We start from the raw sequence: 27,104 nt of genomic DNA on the forward strand, positions 1-27,104 counted from the left end.
AATAATAGACCACGCATGTTGAGGTGGCTTTACTACCTGATGTGCCTTCATACAGCTAGCGTGACATTTTGAACACTCACCTGTCTATTCAACCATTCATTAAAAACAGTTTCCATTTTATATGCTATTTATTGGTGCTTTCTACAAACTTTTTTAAGTCAAGCCTGAGATATTTAACTGATTCTGTTTACTTTATAAAGACAAATTAGGGTGATGATCACCTTAAAATATTAAATCTTTTTTTTCTGTATTAAAATAATGAAAAAAATATCTCATATTAATGTTGGTAAAAAGTGCATGGACGCTTGATTATACAATATAAAATATGTATTCAAAAATTATGTTGTAATCTAACTTTTTCCATCTGTGAAATGTTCGTAGGCAGCTATGTAAAAGAAAACTTTATCATGGAAAAAAAATCATTATACCTGCTATTAAGAAAAATAAAATACATATATTTTTATGTAAGTATCATTCAATGGATTTCCCTTTACAGGCCTTTTGATGGACAGTATAATCCCTTGCTTTAGCTAACTGGTCTCTGTGTCCATAACACATTCATACTATCCCTCAACTTGTCACCTAAGGGGAAAATAGATTTTATCGCTGTCATCAAAACCATTTCACCATTTTTTGCATACCTCTTGTGTTTCAAGTTCTATAAGCTGGTAGATCTATAAAGCACTTGTTCACATAACAACATAATAATTTTCTGGCACAGCATTCTACAGTATATTGTTTACAAGTCCAAGCTCACTACTGCAGTTATATTAAAACAGTAATCATTATTGAATCTTTGGGCCCAGATGTAATTTCTTGTATGTGAAAACAAGTTTGGCATGCATTGTGAATTTCATCCAAGGTTGATAAAGTTCAATAATTTGACTAACCAACCATGTGTGGTACTCATTATGGACCCAATAAATAGATTCATCAAAAAGGACATGAAAAGCACATTATAAAAATCTGATTCCATTTCCCGTAGTGCTCCGCAACAATTACCACACTGCTAGATGCTGATAAACACACACTTCGCATACGGCCTCAGGATTTAGAGCAGCTTAAACTGCACACACTTTTCTTTTATAGATAAAATGTTCCAAGAAAATTGGATTTTTGTTTTATTTTATATGCACAATGTAATATTAAACTGTTCTGTTTTATCTAACTGCAAAGACTAGCAGCATTAACTAAATTTTATTTATTACTTTCAGCCTTGTACATGATTAAGGACATTTCTGACACACTTTTTCTATTTGAAAGTTCAATAAAATGAAAACAAAATCCAACCAACAGCAAAAGAATGTAATTAAAAACTCTGTCACTATAATTTAAACCTTCTGCTCAGTTTCCTTTTTGTATTAACTTTTGTACCAAGTCTGAACTTAAACAGTATCAAAGAAAAAGATTAAGAAAAATTAATTAGAAACAAATGTATACTTTAATTTTACCTGCATTTGTCCAGCAAATGAAAGCCATGGGAGAGCATTCAAAAACAAACCCTGACATTCTTTAAATACCTGTCAACTAAAAGACAAAAATGGGCAGCATGGCAGCACAGTAAATAGGACTACAGCCTCTTGAACCCAGCATCCTGGGTTTGAATCAAATGCTGTGTGAAATATGCTATTTCTACCAGTGTCTGCAAACATTCTCCACCAAATAATCAGGCTTTCCTCCTGCATCTTGAAAGACAATTTCAAATTGGACCCTGGGTGAATCTGAGGGTTGGAACTTCTATAAGTGGGCTCTACGATGGACTGGCACCCTGCTTTTTCTCTCTTGCAGCAATGTTGCTGGGAAAGGTTCAAGCCATACTTAATCCTGGATTGGATTAAGCACGTCTGAAAATGTTATAGTATGTTACATAAGGGAAAAATCACAAAAAAGAGACTTGAACACCATAAATCAGAACATGTTATACATGAACCTGCCACAATATATACAGTACATAACAGATATTAAAACTGCTTGAATGTAAGATTGAAAAAGTAAAGAAAAAATATGAAATATGCATTTACCTATAACTCAAATTTCTTTAGAGATTCCTAAAACATAGTACAGTATGATTAGGGTGGATAAATGTAAAAAGAAAAGATTTATGATGAAATAGGTTTCTTCAATCACTTTTTTCCTAATGCATAAAGCACTTGAACTGTCAAGACACAGCTGAAACAAAACTTTAAATCTGTAAACTTTCAAGTATCTGAGCAAGTAAGTATATTATTCTTTTTATCTACCAATGAAACTGACTATATCTTGCCTTAAGTATAGAATTAGGACACAGTTTCCAAATCCCACTCCAGGGGCCTCATGTATAACGGCGTGCGTAGAACTCACACTATAACATGGCGTAAGCACAAAAGTGGGAATGTGCGTACGCACAGAAAAATCCAGATGCAGGAATCTGTACATACGCAAACTTTCACGTTCTTCCACTACATAAATCCCGATCAGCATGAAAAGTAACGCACGTGCACGTGCCTTCTGTCCCGCCCCAACTCCTCCCAGAATTACGCCTCTTTGAATATGCAAATCGATATAAATAGCCTTCCGAGAAAAGACAATGGGAAAAGCATGGGGGAAAATATAAGAATTTCAGCGAATACCAAGTGGAGGCAAAGGAAAAACATACTATTTGTTGGTTTAAACAGTGGCATAATCAACAAAAGGAAGTTGATCGAGTGACAGAGTGTCGGAGAAACTCGAAAGCTCAAGTTCACAAAGTCGCACAGTGCCCGAAATAAAAAAGAAATCACATATCAAAGTCGCCGTGAAAAGGCAAGTCATAGCCCACCGTCTGAGTGTCATATGAAAGCTTATTAGGGTACAGACAAAAAAATAGGCACACAGCGGGGAAAAAGGCACGAAATGTCAACTTTAATCTCGAAATTTCCACTTTAATCATGTAGTTTATTTTGCCATTAAAGTAGAACATCATAAACTTCGTCTTAAAGTCGTTTAATTTACTAGTTTCTCAAATCCCATGGTAACTAACGTAGGACGTTAAATGCTTTGTTCTGTATTTGATCTTCGTTGTGCTCTGTGTGTGAATCACTGCCTGCTTCTTAAACAGGCTTTCTCTTTCTCCAACAGGACACATAATCCATTACATTCGTGGTATTACAGCTCTCTGAATAATTAAAATACTGAGATGTATACGTGATATCTTTTTCATGATGATAAGAATGAAAGCATGTTATTAAACATGGGAACACGGTGGCGCAGTGCTTGTTCATATCTCACGCAAGAGGCTTGCTGCGCCATGCACGACCTTCAATGACATAATTTATCACAGCAGTACTGTCTCTTTCAAACGTACTAACCTCCAATTCCTGTCCTTACTTTTCTTTCTCCAAATACCCAATCGCCACACAATCAGCTATGTAATAGATGTGAAGCCATTTGTAAGCTTAGAGCGCCGATTCTTCAAAACTTTTAAGGAACATTGAAATATCTTCGTAGTACGTATTTAATTATTCTATCCGTCTATCTTTCCAGTGTCGCGTCAGTGCAAGAATACAACGCAATGCAGGAACAATCCCTGAACTACCTAGCGCTGCGGCACCGTGTCCTCACATGTTTAATTATTAACAATACAGATTATTTAAATGAAGTTAAAGTTTTATCTGTATAATATAATCAACATATTTTGCTGCATTTCATCTTAAAAATGAATAGCGTCATCATATGTAAATACGCGCTTTATAAAGTGGCACAGGTTTCGCAATATTATAACTGTAGTGCAAGTTTACAGTGAGGTAATTGTACTTATAAGTACAAACAGTTCTACAAGGAGCACTTGATGGACTGATTGAGTGCATTTAGAGTTCTTGGGATGAAACTTTTTCTAAACCGCTAAGTCCGTACTGGGAAGTCTCTAAAGCGTTTTGCCGTGGCTCAGGCAGCATCTGCTTCATGCTGTATACTGATAATTCTCTTTCCGATCAGCTGCTGCTGTGATTCCCCACTCAGATACAGTGATATAAATACTCCAAGTGGTGCAGTGAGAGTAATATGGAAAAAGATGATCTGCTGTGGCAACCCTTAATGGGAGCAGCTGAAAGACGAAGAAGATGCAGTGAGAGTTACAACGCTAAAGCAGTTATGGTATTTGGAATACTATGGCTATTCCCTGGACCATTATATTGCTGCAGGTTAATTACAATCAGATACATTACACTAATAAACAATATGCAGTTAGTTTCAGTGTATTTATAAAGCCGCGTCAGGAATGTGGATCTAAGAAAGAAAGCGTGACCACGCAGGAACAGTAGCACTGCTTTGACGCTGGGTGCCGCCAGTCTGCAAAACCAAGCGGAGAAATTGCGTACGCCAAGGTATGAGGTACCGTGGAAATGTGCGTGGCTTTACGCCAAATTTAGGTTTTATACATCGCGATTTGAGCGTGGAAACGTTCGTATGCAACATTTCTGTGCGTACGCACCGTTTATACATGAGGCCCCAGGTCATTTGCAGAGTAACTTAAAAACTAATGATAATCAGTTGACATACATTTTGAATTTCCAAAAAAGGTGAGATTATTTCATTTCCTACCTCTAATGGGATGTTTGGCCATTGGGAATAGGATGGTAACTTTTCACAATCAGGATATAGGAACTGGCTGAAAGTCTTAGGCAGGCTTATAAATGGTCCTCTGTCATGGTGGTTTTGTATTTGGCCTTTATTGTTTTCATGTGGGAGAAGGTAGATTCACATAAATAGGTTGATCCAAAAAATGAGCTGACAAGCAAAAGACACACCTTCTTACTGTATGTTAGGGTATTTATCGTCTAAAATTAGGCTCTAGAATTCACCCTTCATGCCAGTGGTTGTCCTGGATTTCATCTGAATGTCATTCTAAATGGTAATGATTTCATTCTCCACTGCAGTTGTGTCCAGGAGAAAAAGTGATTAAATTTTGAAGGCAATGTCATTCAGATCAATATTTGTGCCAAACAAGAAAAACATGTATGTGGTGACTAACTCAAGTGGTGTAATGTCAGTGAAACATCTCTCAAACTCTAATGAAATGCTCTGAACTCATTCAATATAATAGAGATTATATAAATGAGATGCTGCTATCTCGTGACACTCAAGTTCTAAGTGAATATTTGGAAAGTACCATAGGTCGTGATATTGCAGCTTTGCTGAAAGTTGTTCTAACTTGCATTTAAAAGAATTTGCAGAGATGATCATGACAACGTTTTTTTTATTTTTCCCTGAACTCAAAATTGAGTTAATTCAAAATGACAGGTCAGTGAAAAATGCTAAATCTATCAGCCACTTTTCATCAAACAGTTGTTCACATTCAGCATGTTTAGACTGCAAGAAAGTCTTAGAATTCAGGCAGTAGCTTGCAAACTCTCTCTGGATATTTACCTCTTCTCGGTCATTTTAATTCAGTTTTCAATAACAAGTCTGTGTGTTCTGTATCAGTCTCCTCCATGTGTGCACAAAATAGCTGCTCCTGTGGATGTTTTACCTGAATGGAATTTGCAGTCTTCACTTAAACATTCGCCACGTCTTTCATGTTCAAAATGTTGCTGCACAAAGCTTGTTAATGGATGATGCAATGATGATGGATAAAATCCAGGAAAGAAATGTGTCATTAATATAAGGCAACAAAACCATTATCACAACCTACATTTGTGAGGGCCCCATCAGTGGTAATGTCGACAAATTTACAGATGGGCAAATGGATCTTGTCAGTGACTTTAAAGAAAGCTTCAAAAACATCTTTTCCATGTGTATGCCCTTTCAGTGGCAAAATGGCAAGTATCTTGTCTTTAGCACTCATATGCTCAAACGTGGTTTATTTACATATGAATGCCATCTAATGCCTTAGTTTACTAATCAAAATGAAGATAGAAACAATTACGCATGCCAATATCCACTCTCAGCTGAACTTGTAGTTGTCCAGGTACTTACTGACACTGTCCATGTCACTGTTTTATGGATAACTGCATTTACTTGATAGCAGCTATAATTTCAGTTTTATTCTTAAAATCTGCGAATAGTGAGTGTGCAGCCTCTGGAAATGCCTCCTTCACCATCTCTGTGTCTTTAAGTGGCTTTTATGCTTAGCAAGAACGTGACTGAAGTGGTATGATGTGATGGGCAATGCTTTCCCTTTAGTGTTATGCCGTTAGTAAAAGAAACAGACATACAGGAAATCTTTGTTGTAGCCTTAGAGTAATTGATACTTACTGAAAACAAACCTATTGATTGATTTATTGTCTCTATTACGGGGTTAACATCCTCTCCAACACAGGACACCAGGTTATGCCTTTTATACATTTGGCTACTATATGGAAGGGGTTAGCAGAGAATTGTCAGTGATAATGAGCGACCTACATGAATTATTCGTTTATACTTAGACGATCACCCTGCAAGTTGAGCACAACTGTGTTAGAAGTTCCATTAGCTCAGTGGCACTGCTGATTGTACAGTGTCACCAAGCACAGTGATCTCATATTCTGATGATTTCTTTCCATCCAGCAGTTACAATCTGCTGGGCATATTCAGGATTATGTTTATAATGCGCCATCTATTGGAATGAATTTTGTAAAGCATGTAGTAATACAATTCCTTCCATCTTTCACTCAAATAGATGACATAGTGCAAACACCAGCACTGCTATTAAAAATCCTATACTAAATACCATATAATTGAGGAAACATACAAACTGATACTATAGCCAAACAAAGGAAAATTCAAACAGAAAAAATCATACACAGGTATGAAACAAAAAGAGTGATACAGGAAGTATTAGTTTCATTCTTGCCTATTTAATATTGTGACAATCTGCCCAATTTAATGTAATAAAGTGAGAGCAGGAAAAATGTATAAGAAATTCCAATAGAAGCTAACACGCTGGCTTCCCAGGACCTCCTACCATTAGCTACTTCCCTCTGCATGAGGTTCAATGAGCTCTCAATTTCTCTATCAGCTATTTTTATTTCCTGTCTTTTTTCTTCTTATCTAAAATATTCTTTTTTTTAGATTAAAGTATCACTTGTATATTGGCACCTGTTGGAATGAAAAACAATGCCTTTTATTTGTACAAATGAGAAATACCTTGGAATGATTGTGTCTAAAATGATGGCCTTAAATCAGTTTGTTGCAAGTGATGTCATTGAAGGGATTGCAGACTGCTGAATTAATTTCAGGTTAGCTAATATATATATATATATATATATATATATATATAATGGTCAGTTTAAGGGGGCAGGAAGTGACATTCCTACTAGTAATCTCTGACAGCCACAGCTCTTTTTGCTGAATACTTACTGTGATATTCCATTTGTGATTAACATGATATACTGAATTCCACTCCATTCCCTGTAAAAGCTATTCTGTTTTAGGCCTGTGTTCACTTCTTTCCATTTGAACCAAGACTGCTAAAATATACAATATATGGTGACAAGTGCAGCAGTCTATATTGACAAGAGTGGGAGTGTTGCATTTGACTATAGTGTTCAATACTACTTTGTAAAATTCTACATGATGTTCCTTTAAGTATGTGTATGTTTGGAGACTCATGCTGAAGCTTTATACTACTTCAAGGTTAAGGTTTCTTTAACACTTTTCAGTATCAGAGTCCAGCTAGAATTTCACAGTTATTATAATCAGCAAGGCTTTGTCTTTATTGCCTTTCAAAAACCACATTTTATCAAACCCAATAAAACCCTGTTGCTCTTTTGAAATCCCTAAATGCATGCCAGGTGTCTCTGCATGTAGTTATATTAGAAAAACATGTACAGTTTAAATCACAGACCTTAAATCAGCAGAAAACCCCATTACATTCCTTACTTTGCCTTTAAAACTAAAACCCATGTCTTGCATATATATTCTTTTCTTTCTATGATCTTTCCCTTTTTGCTCTTACATATCCTGACTATGTAAATTAATTGCATAGATGACTAAAGTTTTCCTTTTTAACACCAAAATATAACTTTATTGCTAAAATGCATCATTCAAGAGAGAAAAATGTATATTGTATTATTTTTGTAAATTCTAATTTTTAGATATTTGCCTTGAAATCTGCCTGATGTAATAACTAACATGCAACAAATTACTCTCTCAGACCATGTGGCTTCCTCCTACAATTTAACAACATGCCTGGCAGGTTGATGGGAAACAATAAATTGGCCATGTGTTAGTAAGAGTAGTTTGCACATGAGTTTGCTCAGTGATGTACTGGAGATTCATTCAAGACAGATTTCCGTCTTGTGACCATTGCTGCCACAATAGATTCCAGCTACTTGCAATCCTAACGATGAAAAAGCAACAGCAGAAAACAGATAATCGATAGAAAATGCAGAAAATATATTACTTAAAAAAGTTACTTATTAAATAAAGAGACTAATTACACATATATTGTATTTGTTACCATCTTCTGTGCAACTTTCATTGGGAGCTTCTAGTTCTTAATGAGACTCCTATAGTAATTGTGTGAGAGTGCCTTAGGCAACCTTATTGCTTTCTTACAGATATTTTTGAATTAAAATTTTTAATTTATGTAGACAACAAAAGTTGCACAAGCCAAGATCTGTGAGGTGCTGATTGCGTTTCAAACCTACATTCAGTATCAGTTTTCCTTCACAATAATTTTTTTAAATAGGTAATGATGCACTAATACAAGTCTCTAAAGCAACCTAAACTTTACTAAATAGATGATTAGCTCTGACTTTTGTGCTGGAATCTTGCAAACTACCAAATACAGCATATGGATTTAATTTCTATAAGAAATTCAAAAAGATTATTATTGATTATCAAGTTTTAGTAAGTTGAAGTTGATTCATGCACAGGAGGAGAAAGGTTTAGCACCTTCCTTCATTGGTGATAAATGTTTAGAGTAAGGAGCAATGTGTTACAGCCTCACACCATTTTGGCCATTCATCATATCATAAATATACATTGCTTGGGTTTTTCATACTGGTTATGAATTACTGAAAATATTTTCAATATTGTCACAACTGCTTTATTTTACTTGTCAGATAATTGAAAAAGGTATTTGAAATTATGCCTTATATAGCAAAATTTAAATTCTTTGTATTTCATTGCTTTGAAGTTTCCACACATTATTAAAACACTTGCTCAGTGGATAAAAACTCCACAGTGTGGCTCTATTGCTCCTAAATCTATTTTAATAACCTGTTGGATATCCACAGACTCTCTATGATTCTCAGTTTTCAACGCTTTTTTTTTTTAATATACCCTATTAGAGCTATCAGAAGTAAGGATTAATAAAACATCCAGGGTTAACATTAGCAAGTGATACCACTGGGTAAGAGTCATTCAGAACCAGGTTTTGATAGGTCAACACTGCTGATAAGGAAAGCATCCCTAGGGTTCTGGTGACCAGTTGGCTTGGCTGCTTGTCTCACTTGCCAGTTTAAGCTTCTTTAGCTACATACATTAGACATATTAGTTTGAAAAGCTAGGTTTTGGAGTTGGTGGGGGGTATTTGGTTGGTGGGCATCTAGGGAAAATATTTATTTCATTATACAAGTGCATTTGATTGTTTTACCAGTTTAAAAACAACACTGATCACACAAAAAAACTTGTCTTTACTAGTTTTTGAACAAAAAAGAAACACCATTTTAAAGTGGATATTTTAAAAATCTTGGCAGGTTTTAAAAATTCACCATGATATGAAATTCATACGTTATTACATGTTTTAAATTTACAATAGTTCTGCTTTTTAAGTTGTCTAAAAGTAATATGATTAGCAACCAATGTAATGTGTGAGACACCAACAATGAGTTCATATCATTTTCAAACTAATTTTCATTGAGAAATTATACATGGGAATATATGGCAAACAAAACTGATTTGCTTCCAAATTAATAGTCAACATTGACCTTACAAATCTTGCAAGCAGAACTTCCTTTAGATTACTATTTTAAGTTGTCCTCTAGATTATGTTGAATATTATTCCTGTAGTAACCCATAACAAAGTGCAGTTTCTTAAAAACAAGGTTCCATGCCAAAATGAGATGACAGTTTTAAATAGCTCAGGAAATGGCAAAGGAAATGGTGAATAAAAAAGCAGAAAAAAATCTATGATAATTTAAATTATTAAGCTTGTGAAATTTTTGGATCTCATATTTCAAGCAAAGGTGTTTTAAAATCTAAATCTAAAAGAGTATATTTATTTATATATTGAAATACTGCATAATGTATATTTTTCATTACACAAGAAGAACAAAGTATGTAAGGTGCACAAATGTGTGTGTTGAGTTAGCTGTTCAGGCTAAATTGCCCGAGTGTGTGTGTGTGTGCGAGTGTGCATGAGTCTTCCCTGTTTCTTCCTTGTGCACCTTGCAGCCAGAACATGCTTTATGCAGAATCTTCTCTTCTTATAATAGGATCAAACAGGTTTAGTAAATGGATGTATGATAGATGGGCTTTTAAAACAGATGAATGAACAGATGGATGCAAGTGTCAGATGGATATTGTGCACTTTCATAACTTCTTACAGTCTGTATCATTTATTTATGCAAAATCACACCTATGGACATTTTTACCATATGTTACTGGTAGGAGATAAATTGTTTACATATAACTATCTACATATACTGAAAAAGCTGTGATATGTATAAAAATTAATAAATCAGAAAGATTTACTAATTGCAGCAAATTATAGTGAATGAACAGTTACTAGATAAGGAAAAGAAAAAACAAAATATTTTCAAAGAAACAGATGTTTCCTACCTCAGTAATATTCAAGTTGCAGTACCTAATGCATTTTACTGAGACACTGATACATTTCTTAACAAATACTGGTCAAGCTATCAGACAGTTAATCTAAAATGGATCTTGAGCTGCCTTTTAAGTTATCAGATGTACATCTGCCAGAAGGAAATTTCCTATTAAACACACGAAAAATGTCAAAAAATAAATGAAACGTAATGACTCAAACACTTTTCAATTATGTCATACCCTAATGTGATGTGTTCAAGTCAAAGTTGGACAACAAAATTAAAGATTGCTTTGTGTTATTAAAATCGGGAATACAAAAATGGGACCTTTTTTAAACACAAAGTTAGCAAGGTTAATTACAATATTGGGGTACAATATATTTGACTTCAATATACTCTTTTCAAATATTGCATTTATAAATTCTCGCATATTATATGCTTCTCATACTTGATGTCAACATAAAATTAACCTCAAAATACTAGATAAATCGATACTGAATGAACAAAATACACAATTTGTTTTATATAATTCATGCAATACCCAAAGGTTTATGTGAAAATTTCATCCAGCAAGCCCGAATTATTACACTTCCACCACCATGGTTAAGCATTGGTTTGACAATCTTAAATGGGTCTGCAGTGTGAGCTTCTCTAAAAATACAGTAAAAGTGGTGCAGCATATTAGATCAAAACTTTCCCTAATAAAACATCTGTTTATAAAACAATAATATATTGTAGCAATCTTGAAGATAATCCAGGTGAATTTTAATAACCTTAAGGGGAGCACACTCTTTTTTTTACTCAAGAGTGTAATGTTTGGTTACTCTGTCATGCATTTAATTTCTTCCCAATGTATATCTGATGCTAGAGCATAGAACACTAAACTAAGCCAAGGAGAGGCCTGAATATCCTTACATGCTAGTGGAGCCCAGAGTTTAAAATGTAATTGAATTCATTTGTAGACATATTGATAACCATAAACTTGTTTTGGAGGTTTTAGAGAATTTCTTCTCATCATGGTATAATAAGCAACCAGAGGATGTGTGCTGATAGCATTCTGATAACAAGGACCAAATATTGGAGGATTTATATTGGGCAGAGCTGGCTTAATTCATGCCAAATCATTAATAATGTATTAAAACAGCTGACCCCATTTAGCTTTATAAATGCATTAAAAATATGGGGAAAACACCTGAAAACTGAAGGATTACCTTAGACACGAAAATATTAAAGAAGCACAAGGGTTTGGCGGTATTTTTTCCCCACTAAGTCTTTCCACTTGAATATACTATTATCCATAAAAAAATCACTATAAAAATATGCAATACTGCAGAAACTCAAAAAGGGTATTTGCTTCTGATGAAATATAACCTTGAAATTATTAAAAAATATTTGTTTTAATGAAAATTAATGTTACAGAAAGTTCTGATTGTGCCACGATATGTAAAAATTTGAAACCGTTGCTCTGCTAGAATGTATTGCGGCTAGTACACCACTATCCTAATTCAAAATATAGCTGAGCTAAAGTAAGAACATATCTTGAATTAGGTAAACATGTTAATTTAATTAATAACTGCTAGGTATTGTAATTGGGCAATATGCAGGCAAGATGGTGCTAAAGACAAAAGGGGGCAAAAAGAACATGCCAAATTCATCTGTGAGAAAAAAAAAACTCCCACTGCATGCAAAATAAAATTGCTATCCCTCAATATTTATTAAATGTCTTTCTGTAAAAGGGTCATAAGGAGAAACTTTGGTAACCGTAAAGTGTGTCTGAAGCTGTTAGAGGTTACAGATTTTGTACCCTAATTTTAAAAGATCTATATTTAGTATCAACAGAAGATTAAAATTGCTTCTAAAATATGATTGATATTTTCCTGCAAATGCAGATTTAAACTTTAAGTTAAAAATACAGTAATTCTTAAAAAAATATAGAAGATGGTACTGTTACATTATTTAAAGCTTTTAAGTCAGAAAAAAATATGAAAGGCCTCAAGCTTTAATGACATCAGTCTACTGATCACAATTTTATTAAAACCTTGCACTGAAAAAGATCTTGGAGCATACAAACTCCAGAGAGTGTAAGATTTTTAAAATATAATATTTTGAATTACTTGCATATAATAATTTTTAAATATATGCACTAAACCATCATCCAGACAAAGACAGTCCTAAATATTCTGTTTTCAAATTTTTATAATAAAAACTATAAGCACTTACTAACTAAATATTTAAAATTCCAATTGAGGAAATAGGTCTAAAACACTAGATACAGTAAGCCTCTTGCTATTCCATTTGAAGGTGAGACTTACGATGTCTTCACTGAGTGAGGAGCTATATAAAACAAAAACTGATTGATCTTAATTAATGTGCCTGCTACAGCCAGCAAGATAGCTAAACTTTTTTGATCATCTTACAAAGGTATAATGGTTAAATGCTTTTTCTAAATACTGTTTTCTTTTTGGAAATGCTTTGAAGTACATCAAACACCCCAACATTGACTGTGTATCCAATCTTTACTGATTTGCAAGAATAGCAGCACACTAATTAAAGTTCCAAGGCAATTTGAAGGAATAGGATTAATTAATACGTTCATGCATTTTTACTCTGCAGAAACATTCTGAAAGCGGATGCCAAGAATGTTGTAAACGGACAGATCTGTAACACTATGCTAAGTAAGTTGCTTGTAAATTGCTAGTTACATTCAGAAGGGCCTGATTAATAAATATTAAGAACAATCTGAATCACAGAAAAACAGGCTTCATCAAACTCAAAAGGTTTGGAAAATGTTTTAAAGCATACAGTATATGAACTGGCATATACTGCAGTAAATATTATTTACTAAGCTAAATTTCAAAAGACCTTTTTAGATTAACAAATTCAGTGCAATAAGCCACTTACTACAGACTACTAATTAAACAAAAATAATTAAATATTTATTGCATGTAATGCTCAGGTCAGGTATCACGGGGACACAGCTTTGGGGTTAAAAATGGCTAACCAAATAATACAAAAATATCATCAGATACATTTTTTCAGGGTGAAATAAAGGAAAACATAGTAGTGTTACATCCAGTGTTCACTATCAGGTGCCTTCTGTATAGATTTGCTGTCCAATTTGCATGTTGGTTTCTTCCCACTGCCAGAACAATTTGATTGCAGCTTTCCATAATTCTAAACCAGGATAATGTTGAACAGATGAATGGACATAAAGGAACTCACAAAACATTTTGGCTTTGTAAGCCCATTTCCTAAAAATGATGATAATTGTTGCTACCATGTAGTTATGTAAATCTTGAAAAACTATATCTAAATAATACCTATATAAGATAACATTCCTTAATTTGATTTATTATGCTAAATTCATTTCTGCCTTGTGCTTCAACTGTTTATTCCACAGTAAGTTATTCCCATTCTTACTCTTCACTAATCATAATCAAAAATTAAAAAATAGAAACACTTTATCAAATGTATATAGTGCTTTTCAGTTAGCAGCAAACACATGTGCTTCCTGATTAAAATTCCTATAAAGTATCATGTTGTGACAAAATAAAAGTATTTTAACAAAAATGTACTTCTGTCACAAAAAAATTAATTCTATGAGAGTCTTTGGCTTGTCACTTGCCCCACAAGTGCTTTAAAGTTACAAAACTAAACTTAGCAGACGGTGCTTACCAATAAGTCATAGTGCTCTCTGTCTTTACACACCAAATTTACGCCTAAACATATGGTAGTTACATTTATTGCTTTTGTTATTACAGTTACAGCTGATAGCTTGTAAAAAATCTGGCAAAGCCATTTTCTAAATATTTTCATTAGGACAAAAAACTTACATTAACTAATATATAATAATATATAATTATTAAAAAGCACAAGTGAGAAATAACAAACTACCACACACTGGAAATATTGGTATATGAAAAACATAACATATAAGAATTAAAGGAAGAAAATTACATGAATAATATATTGGTTAATAACCAAATTTTGAAACCAAGAATATAAGCTAAATTTTAAACTTCTGCAGGCAGTAAAAATATTATATCATGTCCAAGTTAAAAGATTATCTACTCTGAACAAGAACAATATCAGCATTTCCTTTGCAATAAAAAGATAAATACTGCCATCTGGTGCTTTTAAAATAGGGAACCTACCATTGCATTGTAAGTAATAATTGAAACTAAAATTTGCAACAACTCACAACACTGAATTGTATTAAGTTGGTTTGAAAATGGGTAGTTGGGGAGATGGAAAATTACAATTTATTACTAGGAAAAATAAATAAGATAATCAATATTATAAACGGTTTTCAAACAATATCACTAAAAAAGTATTTACAGACAGACACAGTGAATATCTGAAAAAACTGAAGAGTGTAAAATTTATTTTTATTCAACTATGTTTTAATTCTGTTTAAAACCAAATACTTATTCCTTTATATTATAACAAAAAAGGCAAATTTTCAGTTTTCCTGAAAATGTTTGCATCTGTACACACACACACACAATAAATAAATTTAAAATTTCACTTACAAATTTTCCTACTTTTTCCAACTACCACAAAAAAGCACAACTCTGTATTCTGTTTGGGCTTTTTCAGAGGCATATATATGAATGTATATAATAAAATTACAATATTTTTATAAGGATGACATGATGGCACAGAAGTCAGTGTTTATGCACCTGAACTTCAAAGACTGATTCTGAATCCCAGGTCAGTCATTATATGGATTTTCCATGCTTTCTGTGTAAGTTTTCCTCCAAGTATACTGTCGTTCCTCCAACATTTCAAATACAATGTTAGGTTAACTATTTTAAATGGTCTGATTTGTGACAGAGTGTGTCCTACAAGGGACTGATACCAAAGTTTGGCTTGATTCTACCCAATTTGGCTTGGATAGGTTCCAGCATCCTAGGACAATAAAACAGTACTCAGCAGTACTCAGCAGTACTCAGCAGTTGACTGTAAAGGATTAATTTTATATAAATGCCAGATACTGTGCAAAGTTACTTCAGTGTTTAGTCTTCATCAAAATAAAGTCAGCATTTAGTATTTAATACACTTCATAGCTTGCCTTAAAGTTCAGGTGCTTCCCTTCATTTCCAAAGGGAAGTGATTTTTAAAAAGGAGCAAAAGAAGCCAACATATCTTTTTTTGGCTTTTAACTTGTTTTTACAAAGTGAAAGCAAGCAAAGGAATCATTTTAGCACTTTACACCTAACAGGCTGATCAAATTAGCTGTTTCCTGCCCATAAAGCTGCCTGAACCAAATTTCCTCTGCCAAATTCAATACAGCCAAAAAAAAAAAAAAAAATCGTGATCTGTAATACAGTATCAGCCTTTCCTTTAAGATATGCAGCTGAAGAAACAGTACAGCACATCTGCTATGGATCTTTAAAAACCAACTAAAATAACCAGCAAAAGTATAATTTCAAAGACATATAACATTTAATTCAAAAGTAATAAAGGTATTAAAAAATATATTTTTGGCATACTGATATTTCAGTATAGAAAGGAAAAAAAACACATTTTGCAAATTGTTTAATTTCTCTGTCACTATTAAATTATAGGATGGACATATTAGTTGGCTATAAAATACAATTTTTCTGAATTTATTTTTAAAGATTCTTGACTCTAAATACATATTCTTATTTAAAAGTTCTTAACATCTGTCACATTAAACAAAAACAAGATTAAAACATTTAGTGAAAACAAAGTAATATTTTCATTACAACTGTGCAATTTTATAATTCAAACAAAAACAATATTTGATTCTGTAATAATTAATCACAATTTCAAGTGCATAACCAGTATGTTCATTCATAAAATGCAAATAATTAACTGATAACGGCTACTAAAAATGTTCCTGTATTTCTTATGCAACACAGCCCTCTGCTGTCTACACATGTAATCAACACCTGCAGAACAACATTAAAATGTCAATCCTACAGTGTCAGTAGAATTCTTATGACAAAATGTTTTTCTAAAAATATGCCATAGTTATTCAAGGTGAGGGGCACATAAAGTGAAACTAAAGGATGCATGCATTTAAAAATGCAAATTATAAGTAAAAAAAACATACCTACAGAAATTAAGCACTCGCCCAATAATTAATAACAAGAAGATCAATGCAGTTAAAGAAAAGATTTATACCAGCTAATTAATCTGTTAAGCATGTTTTTTGGATGTGAACTGAAATTGGAATACTTAAGAGAAACCTATGGAAATAGAGACAGATTGTGCAAAGTAATTCAATGAACACAGTTGGTGCAAGAGGCAGCACAATTATTTTAATTTTATATGGTTTTCTGTAGTATGGGTTAAAAATGCTATTTTTGTCTAGCCATTTTATTAATTGTAAAATAGCATACTGAATGTAAGAAAACAAAGTTATGTCATCATTTAAAAAACAGACCTTTTAGAATTCTCAGAAAGAATTTAGTTAGGATTTAGGTAGACCAATATCTCTAGACTAACACAGAATAAAACAAATAAAATCAACTGAAAATCACATGTGAATTCTTAATCTGTTGCCTAACTGAAAGATTTTTAGATCAGTCAGAAATGTTGGAAACTGGCAATAACCAGGTCCATACTTACTACAAAAAGATTAGACGTGTTTGCCTTAAAAGTCTAACACACAAATAATACTAAATCAAATCAAATCCAAGCTAGGGTAAGTCATGGAAAAAGACAGCTGGTGAGCAAAAAAAGAAAAGAAAAGAGGTTTCAGACCAGAACAATCTAAGGCTTAAATAACTCCTAGCTGAAGAAATACTTTAGTTACCTTAAGTCTAGAAGAACCTCAACACAGACAAAATGTTTTGAACAACATACATTGGTCAGCATTATCTTTACAACTACATTAACTAATTCAGTTAGTCTTGCCAGAACAAGAATCTACAGTGAAAGAAGTCAGCACAGGGATTGGAACTGTGTTCAAGTATTTCAGGTAGACAGAACAGTGTATTGGAAATATATAGAACAGAAGTGACAGTGTTATTTTTGTAGGTGAGCAAACACATAAGGAGCCTCAGCTATTAAAAAGAGGCAAAAAATCATTTATAGTTTGTCTCAGTGGGGTAGCCAGGATCTTTTATTAGAAATGTTTATTTACTTTGTCCTATGTTGCTCCTTGTGTTTCCATGTCCTCATATTCAATAGTTTTGTTAATAACACTTTTTTGAAATACTTAACATTGTCTTTAATTACTTAATTTGGGTTCATATCCAACTATAATGGCCTGAGCATATATAGTATTGTGCATTAATTATGTATTCTAATATGCAGAAACTTAAAGCATCATATAGTTAAATGAGAACACTTCTATTTGAAACAAAATCTGATTTGACTTTAAAGGGTTTAAAGCAACGACTCAACAAGAATTACAAATATTTACTTATAAAGTCATACTGTTAAGCAAATCATGTGAGACTAAGGGAGATGAAAGCTAAGCCATAATAATTATAATTAATTACTGCTTTTAGGAAGTACTGTATAAATTTCAGGGGAAGAACTGCAAATGGCCTGAATTATTGTTCAGGAACTAGGAATCATTTACTTTCTTAAGTTATGATTTGTTGTAGTGCCTAATTAGCATTACCGAAAAAAGACTACTTTTGTAGATTTGAAACAGTTTCTGGTCTAAGGATCTGTAACAAGAGAAAAAGATATAAACTAAACTGCAGGATATTTGTTTATTAATGTCAACAAAGATCTGTGCAAAACACAAAAATTTACTAATTTAGTTATATTTTCCAAAACCTATAGTGTTGAGATTTTATATGTGCCAATTGGTTTTATAAGAGTTTTCTTGAAAAAAAAACAGCAAAAAATTAATAATAAGTTTGGATTTCTCTGCTTAAACTCATTAGCTTTCATTCGGAAACTTACCGATGCCCGCATTAGCACCTGTGACAATGATAACCCTTCCTGTAAGGTCACGCCCCTGCAGTATTTCCATGGCAGTACTATTCCCATCATATTTCTGTCTGGCACTGGGCTTTTCAGGAGCATCTTCTACAGTGAAGGCCAGTCTTGGGTCAAGGTATGTGGTTCGTTTGTTTATATGACTATAAAGCAAGAAATAATGAGAAAAAAAATACTTAACAAGTAATACAAATCTCAAAGTTAAAGTTATTCAGATGCCATTCTTACTTATCTAGAAGGTTAAATTGCAGGAGTAAAATAGATGCACAGATATAAATTTATATCTCTCCAGGGGGAAATTTTGCTTTTTACAGAAGCCCTTTATATACATATATATATATATATATATAGTTCTATTACAGCTCTATATTTAATATCTATCTATATTAATTATCTATTATAGCTGTATATTTATATATATATATAGTTCTTTATATATATCTAAAGAAATATATATATCTATCCATCCATCTATCCATCCATTATCCACTACTTATCCGAGGTCGGGTCGTGGGGGCAGCAGCCTAAGCAGGGAAACCCAGACCTCCCTCTCCCCAGCCACCTCCTCCAGCTCCACTGGGAGGACCCCGAGGCATTCCAAGGCCAGCCGGGTGATATAATCCCTCCAGCGTGTCCTAGGTCTGCCCCATGGCCTTCTCCCAGTGGGACATTGTGATATCCCATGCAGTGGGAAGTGGCCCCAGTCTACACTCTGGACATCTGATAGTTCATGAACCGAACAGGATCAGTGGAGAGATGAGACACAGACAAAAACTGAAGGGTGAATGGTGCAAGTTTATTTACAAGAGTGCTGTATAACCAAAATGCATAGTGTCAGGTGGGCTTTAAGACACAGTCCTTCAACACTGACACTTCTTCAGAAATAAATAAAAACAAACAAAAAGGAAAAATATGGTGTATTTACAAAAACAGTGCACTCCTACAAAAACTACACACACACTCCAATAATGAAGGTTGTCTTCTTTTATCCCTGGCTCAAGACGCTCCTCCAACAGGAAAAAAAAATGCACAAAAGCAAGTGTGTGTATATACAAAAAAACAATTGCACCAAACCCAAAATCAAAAACTATCCCAGCACCCAATAAGTATATATACCTCCACCAAAAATAATCACTAGGAGATATATAACTCTATATACAAAAAGAATATATACAAAAGCTGCCAAAATCACAACTGCTCCTCCAAATAGCTCAGCAGTGCTTACTCCTACCTTGCTTTTGGGTCAACTGACGACCCCTGTTGGCCGGTAACTCCTTAAATATAACTGGCAAGATTGTCCAGCCAATCTGCCAACACGTCTACCTCATGTACCTGTCCAGGTTGACGCTAGCACGTTCACACCAAGGGCAATTATGTATTTAAAACCGAACCCCTGCATGTCGCACGCGTATAAACCCTCTGGGACAGCCAACGGCTACGCTAAGCTCAAGCACACCTTTTGCAGACTCATCAGTAAGTAAAATCATTTCTTTAACATTATGGGATCCCCATCTCTGACTCAATCAAATGCGGCTTTCTCTTTTAGGCGCACCGCACTTTAAACCACCTGCGCTGGGCATGCAGCGAGGACACCGGCATGTAAAAATGAACACGTACGGTGGAGCCCGTACTGGCCATTATACCGGCTCCACATGTGTCCAGACACACTGCGCCTCACAGCGCTCACCCGCTAGATGGCCCCACGTTCCTGTGACAGCGCCCTCAACACACCAACGGTAAGCGCACTTCCTTATAACCATATAAATGCTGCTGCTTCACTTTCAAGGCCTCTTCAACTTAAATTTGGTAATACAAGGGCCACGCATTACCACAGGCATGCCCGGAACACCCCCCCAGGGAGGCGTCCAGGGGGCATCCTAGCCAGATGCCTGGACCACCTCAACTGACTCCTCTCAATGCGGAGGAGCAGCAACTCTACTCCGAGGCTCTCCCGGATAACTGAACTCCTCACCCTATCTCTGCTTATTAATTTTTATTGTAATCATTCCATACAAATAGATCAATTTATAACCAAACAAAATTGAAGACAAATCAACCCCCACCCCTGAGAAGGAGGGCTAAGCCATAGGAGAATTGCTTAGGGCTTTTTAATAAGGCAACAATAAATAAAAGAAAGGGAGAAATAAATATATAGGTAAATAAGAGATGGAGAAGGGAATTAAATGCGGTAATAGTTATTTCTCTTATTCTAAAATAATATTGATTAGATCCTGCCAGGTTTTGAAAAAATTTTGTACAGATCCTCTAACTGAGAATTAGATTTTTTCCAATTTCAAATAATATAAAACATCGGTTTCCCACTGACTTATCAGAGGAGAGTTAGGATTCTTCCAATTTAACAGAATAAGTCTGCGTGCCAAAAGTGTAGTGAATGCAATCACCGTTTGCTTGTCCTTCTCCACATCAAGTTCGTCTGGAAGAACACCAAACACAGCTGTTAATGGGTTAGGAGGAATTGTGATACCAAGGCTGTCTGAAAGGCACTTAAAAATTTTGATCCAAAATGATGTTAGTTTGGTGCAGGCCCAGAACATGTGACCCAGTGAGGCAGGAGCTTGGTTGCAGCATTCACAGGTTGGATCTTGCCCTGGAAACATTTTGGATAGTTTTAAGCAAGACAGATGGGCTCGATATATAATTTTTAGTTGAATAATTCTATGCTTTGCGCATATGGAGCTCGAGTGAATTCTCTGCATTGCTACCTTCCACTCCTTTTCTGATATATTGATTAAGAGATCTTCTTCCCAATGTCCTCTTGGATCTTTGAAAGGTAGGGACTCAAATAGGATTTTACATAATGCGGAAATGGTGTTTAATTCCTCGAAATTGAGCAGTATTTTTTCCAGCATTGTAGAGGGTGCGAGGTGGGGGAAATCGGGCAATTTCTGTTTAACAAAATTTATAATTTGAAGTTAGTGAAAGAAATGTGTAGCTGAGAGGTTGAATTTTGAGCGTAATTGTTCAAAAGATGCAAATATGTTGTCTATATAAAGATATCTGAGCATTTTAATCCCAAAACTTTTCCAGGTATTAAAAACTGGATATGTTTGCGAGGGTTGAAAGAGGTGGTTCTCTTGCAGAGGTGCCACAGATAAAAGATTTTCCATCTTAAAATGCTTTCTAAGTTGGTTCCATATTCTGAGTGAGTAAAGCACATTTGGGTTACAGTAATCCCTCCTCCATCGCGGGGGTTGCGTTCCAGAGCCACCCGCGAAATAGGAAAATCCGCGAAGTAGAAACCATATGTTTATATGGTTATTTTTAGAATGTCATGCTTGGGTCACAGATTTGCGCAGAAACACAGGAGGTTGTAGAGAGACAGGAACGTTATTCAAACACTGCAAACAAACATTTGTCTCTTTTTCAAAAGTTTAAACTGTGCTCCATGACAAGACAGAGATGACAGTTCTGTCTCACAATTAAAAGAATGCAAACATATCTTCCTTTTCAAAGGAGTGCAAAGCAAGCAGTCAAAAAAAAAATCAATAGGGCTTTTTGGCTTTTAAGTATGCGAAGCACCGCCGGTACAAAGCTGTTGAAGGCGGCAGCTCACACCCCCTCTGTCAGGAGCAGGAAGAGAGATAGAGAGAGATAGAGAGAGACAGATAAAAAAAATCAATACGTGCCCTTTGAGCTTTTAAGTATGCGAAGCTCCGTGCAGCATGTCCTTCAGGAAGCAGCTGCACACAGCCCCCCTGCTCACACCCCCCTACGTCAGCGCAAGAGAGAGAGAGAGAGAGAGAAAGTAAGCTGGATAGCTTCTCAGCCATCTGCCAATAGCGTCCCTTGTATGAAATCAACTGGGCAAACCAACTGAGGAAGCATGTACCAGAAATTAAAAGACCTATTGTCCGCAGAAACCCGCGAAGCAGCGAAAAATCCGCGATATATATTTAAATATGCTTACATATAAAATCCGCGATGGAGTGAAGCCGCGAAAGGCGAAGCGCGATATAGCGAGGGATCACTGTATTAGTATATTTGCGATAACTTGCATTTATTGGAGAGCAGAGCAGGGAGTATAAAGAAGTACTACAATATTTTACTTCTATTGCGGACCAAGCCTGTGTATGTTCATTTATTTGTGTCCAGGTTTTTATGGCTTGTATGTTTGCTGCCCAGTAATAAAACTGAAAATTAGGTAAAGCCATGCCACCTTCTGCCTGAGGTCTTTGTAGGGTCGCTCTTCGGATACGTGGGTGTTTTGAGCTCCAAATGAATGAGGTTATTACTGTTTAAAAAACGATTTATTGATATATATTGGAATGTTTTGAAATAAAAAAAGACGTTTAGGAAGGATATTCATCTTAACAATGTTAATTCTTCCGGCTAGAGTGAGATGAAGGGTTGACCATCTATGCAAGTCTTGTTTAATTTTTTCCATACAGACGGCAAAATTTTGTTGATAAAGAGCTTTATGTTTACTTGTGATATTTACCCATAGGTATTTAAAACTGATCTGCTATGGTAAAAGGTAGGGTGTCCAATTTAATATTATATGCTTGTGAATTCACTGGAAAGAGTATACTTTTATTCAGATTAATTTTAAGACCAGATATCTTTTGAAATTCTGTTAGTGCTGTTAAAACTGCAGGGACAGTGTTTTTTCTGGGTCTGATATATATAAAACCATATCATCTGCGTATAGAGAAATTTTCTATTCCAGTCCTTCTCTGACAATCCCCTTTATCTGATAAGAATTTCGGCAGTGAACCGCCAGTGGTTCAATGGCGATTGCAAACAGCAGTGGCGACAAGGGACATCCTTGTCTGGTACCACGTTCTAGCTTAAAGTAGTCTGAGCAAATGTTATTAATACAAACTGAGGCTTCTGGATTGGCATACAGTAGTTTGATCCATGCACAAATATGTTTGTCTCTAGGAAGAAGCTGATTTGTTTGGATATAAATTCTGTGCAGTTCTCGTCTGCCAATAGAAGAGGGTTAAGGCGCCATCTGCGAGGTAAATGTGAGGGGCTTAATGATTTTAGCTCCAAGACTAGAGGGGCATGGTCGGAGATAACAATTGTGTCGTATTTGCATGATTTAATTGTAGGCAGGAAATTATTATCTATAAAAAAATAATCAATTCTTGAGTAGCTATAATGCACTGGTGAGTAGAACGAATATGTTCTTGAGTTTGGGATAAGAAACCTCCAGGGGTCTGATAAGTTGTGATCATTTAAAAACTGTGTAATTGTCTTTGCAGTATTAGATGTTGTCCCCCCTGTCACAGAAGTCCTATCTAAAAGTGGATTTAAAACACAATTAAAGTCCCCAGCCATTATAATTTTATGAGTGTTCACATTGGGAATGGATGCAAATAGATTTTGCATGAATTCCTTATCATCGACATTGGGTGCATAAACATTTATCAAAATAATTTTACTGTTATATAAGTTGCCCATGTCCATCACATATCTTCCTTCAGGGTCCAATACTACATCTGATGCTACAAATGAAACTGTTCTGTGTATGAGAATTCCCACCCCTCTAGTTTTCTTTATAAAGCTAGAATGGAACATTTGGCCAGTCCAGTCTTTTTGTAGTCTGAACTGATCCTTGCTTAGTAAGTGGGTCTCCTGTAAAAATACTATTTTAGCGTTTAAGCCTGTTAGGTGAGAGCATACTTTCTTTCTCTTTAATTCGTGATTCAGGCCTTTAACATTCCAGCTCACAAACTGTCCCATCATGGAGACCTTGATTCTGAGTTTTTAATGTCATTTTATAGTCTTAACTGGTAATGAGGCAGTTTTAATCTTAGTTTCAAGATTCCCCATGAGTTATTGCATTTTAGCCTATTGTTGCATTGATACTTATAGTTATAGGGATTAGAAGAATAAATTAGATATAGCCTGCTCTCCTTCTCTCCCCCCTTTATCCCCCCACCCCCCCATTTTGCCTCCCCACATGAGGCTTGATCCCACTTCGCGATGTCCCGGTCTTCTGACATACGAAGAGACAAGGCACGTCCAAAGCAAAACAAACCCCACCCCGCAGCGGCATTAGAGAATTAAAGCAAAGAGATATCTATTGCAGCTGAATTCTAAATACTATCTGCCGAAAATATAATCATTAACAGTCTTTAAGCTTAAAATAATCTCCAGCAATTTTATGATATGAAGATAAAAAAAAAAGAATGAACCCTGTGAATCATTTTAAAAAGTAGTCTAGGATAAACATGGTAATTCCTAGTGTAATAGTATAATGTAATAGTACAAATGTAATAGTAATGTAATACTAGAAATACCAATAAACCCAGAGTATGATGTTAAACAGTCTACTTTAAGGTAGTTAAAAAAAAAATCCTACTTTAATTACTTCCACACTTCCACACTCACGTCTATAACTCTGATTAAGACATAAACATATAATGTCCAGATAAAGAAAAGGATGTATAATTATAATACCAGTCTCTTTAAGAGTGGGTCCGAGAGCAGATGATAGATCCTTCCCATGCCTTGATAGAATACGGCTCCTTATTAACTTTCAAAAGAGCGTTGGAAACAGCTTCTTTAATTCCTTTTTGGCTTCTTCCTTGCTTGGAAAAATATAATATTGATCTTGAACTTCCACTTTCAGTTTGGCGGGATACAAGAGGCTGTATTTAATATCGACTTTCCATAGCAACTTTTTAATGTCAAAGTAGGCTGCATGTTTTACAGCTGTTAATGGTGAGAAGTCGGGGAAAATACGAATAAGATTATTTTCAAATATAATGTCTTGCTTGTGTCTGAGAAGTGCCATCACATCAAGCTTACATCGTAGTCGCTCAAAGTGGACAATAAAAGACCTAGGTTTAAAGGTACTTGACCTGAATGTACGATATGCAGCTGCTATCTCAATGTCGAGTTTAAAATCATCTCCAATTATTTTAGACAGTAATTCTACTGCAAATTTCACTGGGCTTGAGCTTTCTCATTTCTCAGGTATACCTTCAATTCTTATATTTTTTCTTCTGTGCCCATCTTCCAGGGCCGCTGTCTCCAAGTTTTTTGCATTTGGAATTTGCAGCTGTGGCTTTTTCATCGGCGTTAGACGCCAATTGTTCCGCTGTTTCAACTCGAGCCGTGAATGCCTGCTTAACGTCATCCAGCTGATCTGTAACGTCATTAATCTGGTCGGTAAGCATTTTCAGTTTGGATCTATTTTCTTCGATGTGTTCCTCTAATTTCTCCAACATGCCTTTAAAGTTCACGTCAAAAAACATTTAAATAGATTCTTAAGCTCATTCTTGTTATCCTTCTTAAGCTCATTTATGGTCCTCTCTCTATCTCTGAGGGAAAATCCAGCCATCTTGCTGAGAAAAGTCATTTTTGTCGCTTGTATCCACGATCTTGCACTTTCGGTCACTACCCAAAGCTCGTGGCCATAGGTGAGGGTAGGAACGTAGATCGACTGGTAAATCGACAGCCTCGCCTTTTGGCTCAGCTCTCTCTTCACCACGACGGACCATTGCAGAGCCCGCATTACTGCAGATGCCGCACCGATCCGTCTGTCAACTCCCCGCTCCATTCTTCTCTCACTCGTGAACAAGACCCTGAGATACTTGAACTCCTCCACTTGAGGCAGTAATGTGTTCCCAACCCAGAGAGAGCATTCCACCCTTTTCCTGCTGAGAACCATGGCCTCGGATTTAGAGGTGCTGACTCTCATCCTTGCTGCTTCACACTCGGCTTCGAACCGCTCCAGTGAGAGCTGGAGGTCACTGTCCGATGAAGCCAACAGAACCACGTCATCCGCAAATAGCAGAGACGAGATTCTGAGGTCACTGAACAAGACCCCCTCTGTATCTTGGCTGCGCCTAGAAATTCTGTCCATATAATTTATGAACACAATCGGTGACAAAGGGCAGCCCTGGCGGAGTCCAACCTCAACAGGAAACGGCTCCGATTTATTACCGGCAATGCAGACCAAGCTCCTGCTCCTCCTGTACAGGGACTGAATGGCTCGTAACAACGAGCCTTGTACCCCGTACTCTTGGAGCACACCCTACAGGATGCTTCGAGGGACACGGTCGAATGCCTTCTCCAAATCCACAAAACACATGTGGACTAGTTGGGCAAACTCCCATGCCCCCTCCAGGATCCTGGCCAGGGTGTAGAGCTGGTCCAGTGTTCCACGGCCGGGACAGAATCCGCATTGTTCCTCTTGAATCCGAGATTTGACCATCGACCGAACTCTCTTCTCCAGCACCCCTGAATAGACCTTACCGGGGAGGCTGAGAAGTGTGATCCCCTATAGTTGGAGCACATCCTCCGGTCACCCTTCTTAAAAAGGGGGACCACCACCCCGGTTTGCCAATCCAGAGGTACTGCCCTCGATTTCCATGCGATGTTTCAGAGACGTGTCAACCAGGACAGCCCCACAACATCCAGAGCCTTGAGGAACCCAGGGTGAACCTCGTCCACCCCAGGGTCCCTGCCATCTCGGAGCTTTTTAACTAC

At 35.7% G+C, this 27,104-nt stretch overlaps 1 protein-coding gene across 3 annotated transcripts in view; it reads right to left on the reverse strand.

The window, feature by feature from the left end:
- Positions 1 to 27,104, reverse strand: part of wwox (WW domain containing oxidoreductase) — a 1,257,913-nt gene that overhangs the window by 1,211,939 nt on the left and 18,870 nt on the right. For all 3 annotated transcript variants that reach the window (XM_028809817.2, XM_028809818.2, XM_028809819.2), the window contains exon 4: positions 18,603 to 18,781. In XM_028809817.2, the coding sequence (XP_028665650.1) occupies positions 18,603 to 18,781 (179 nt within the window). The remainder of the gene's footprint in view (positions 1 to 18,602; positions 18,782 to 27,104) is intronic.

The sequence above is a fragment of the Erpetoichthys calabaricus genome, chromosome 9 (genome assembly GCF_900747795.2).
Source record: "Erpetoichthys calabaricus chromosome 9, fErpCal1.3, whole genome shotgun sequence".
In the NCBI taxonomy this organism is placed as follows: domain Eukaryota; kingdom Metazoa; phylum Chordata; class Cladistia; order Polypteriformes; family Polypteridae; genus Erpetoichthys; species Erpetoichthys calabaricus.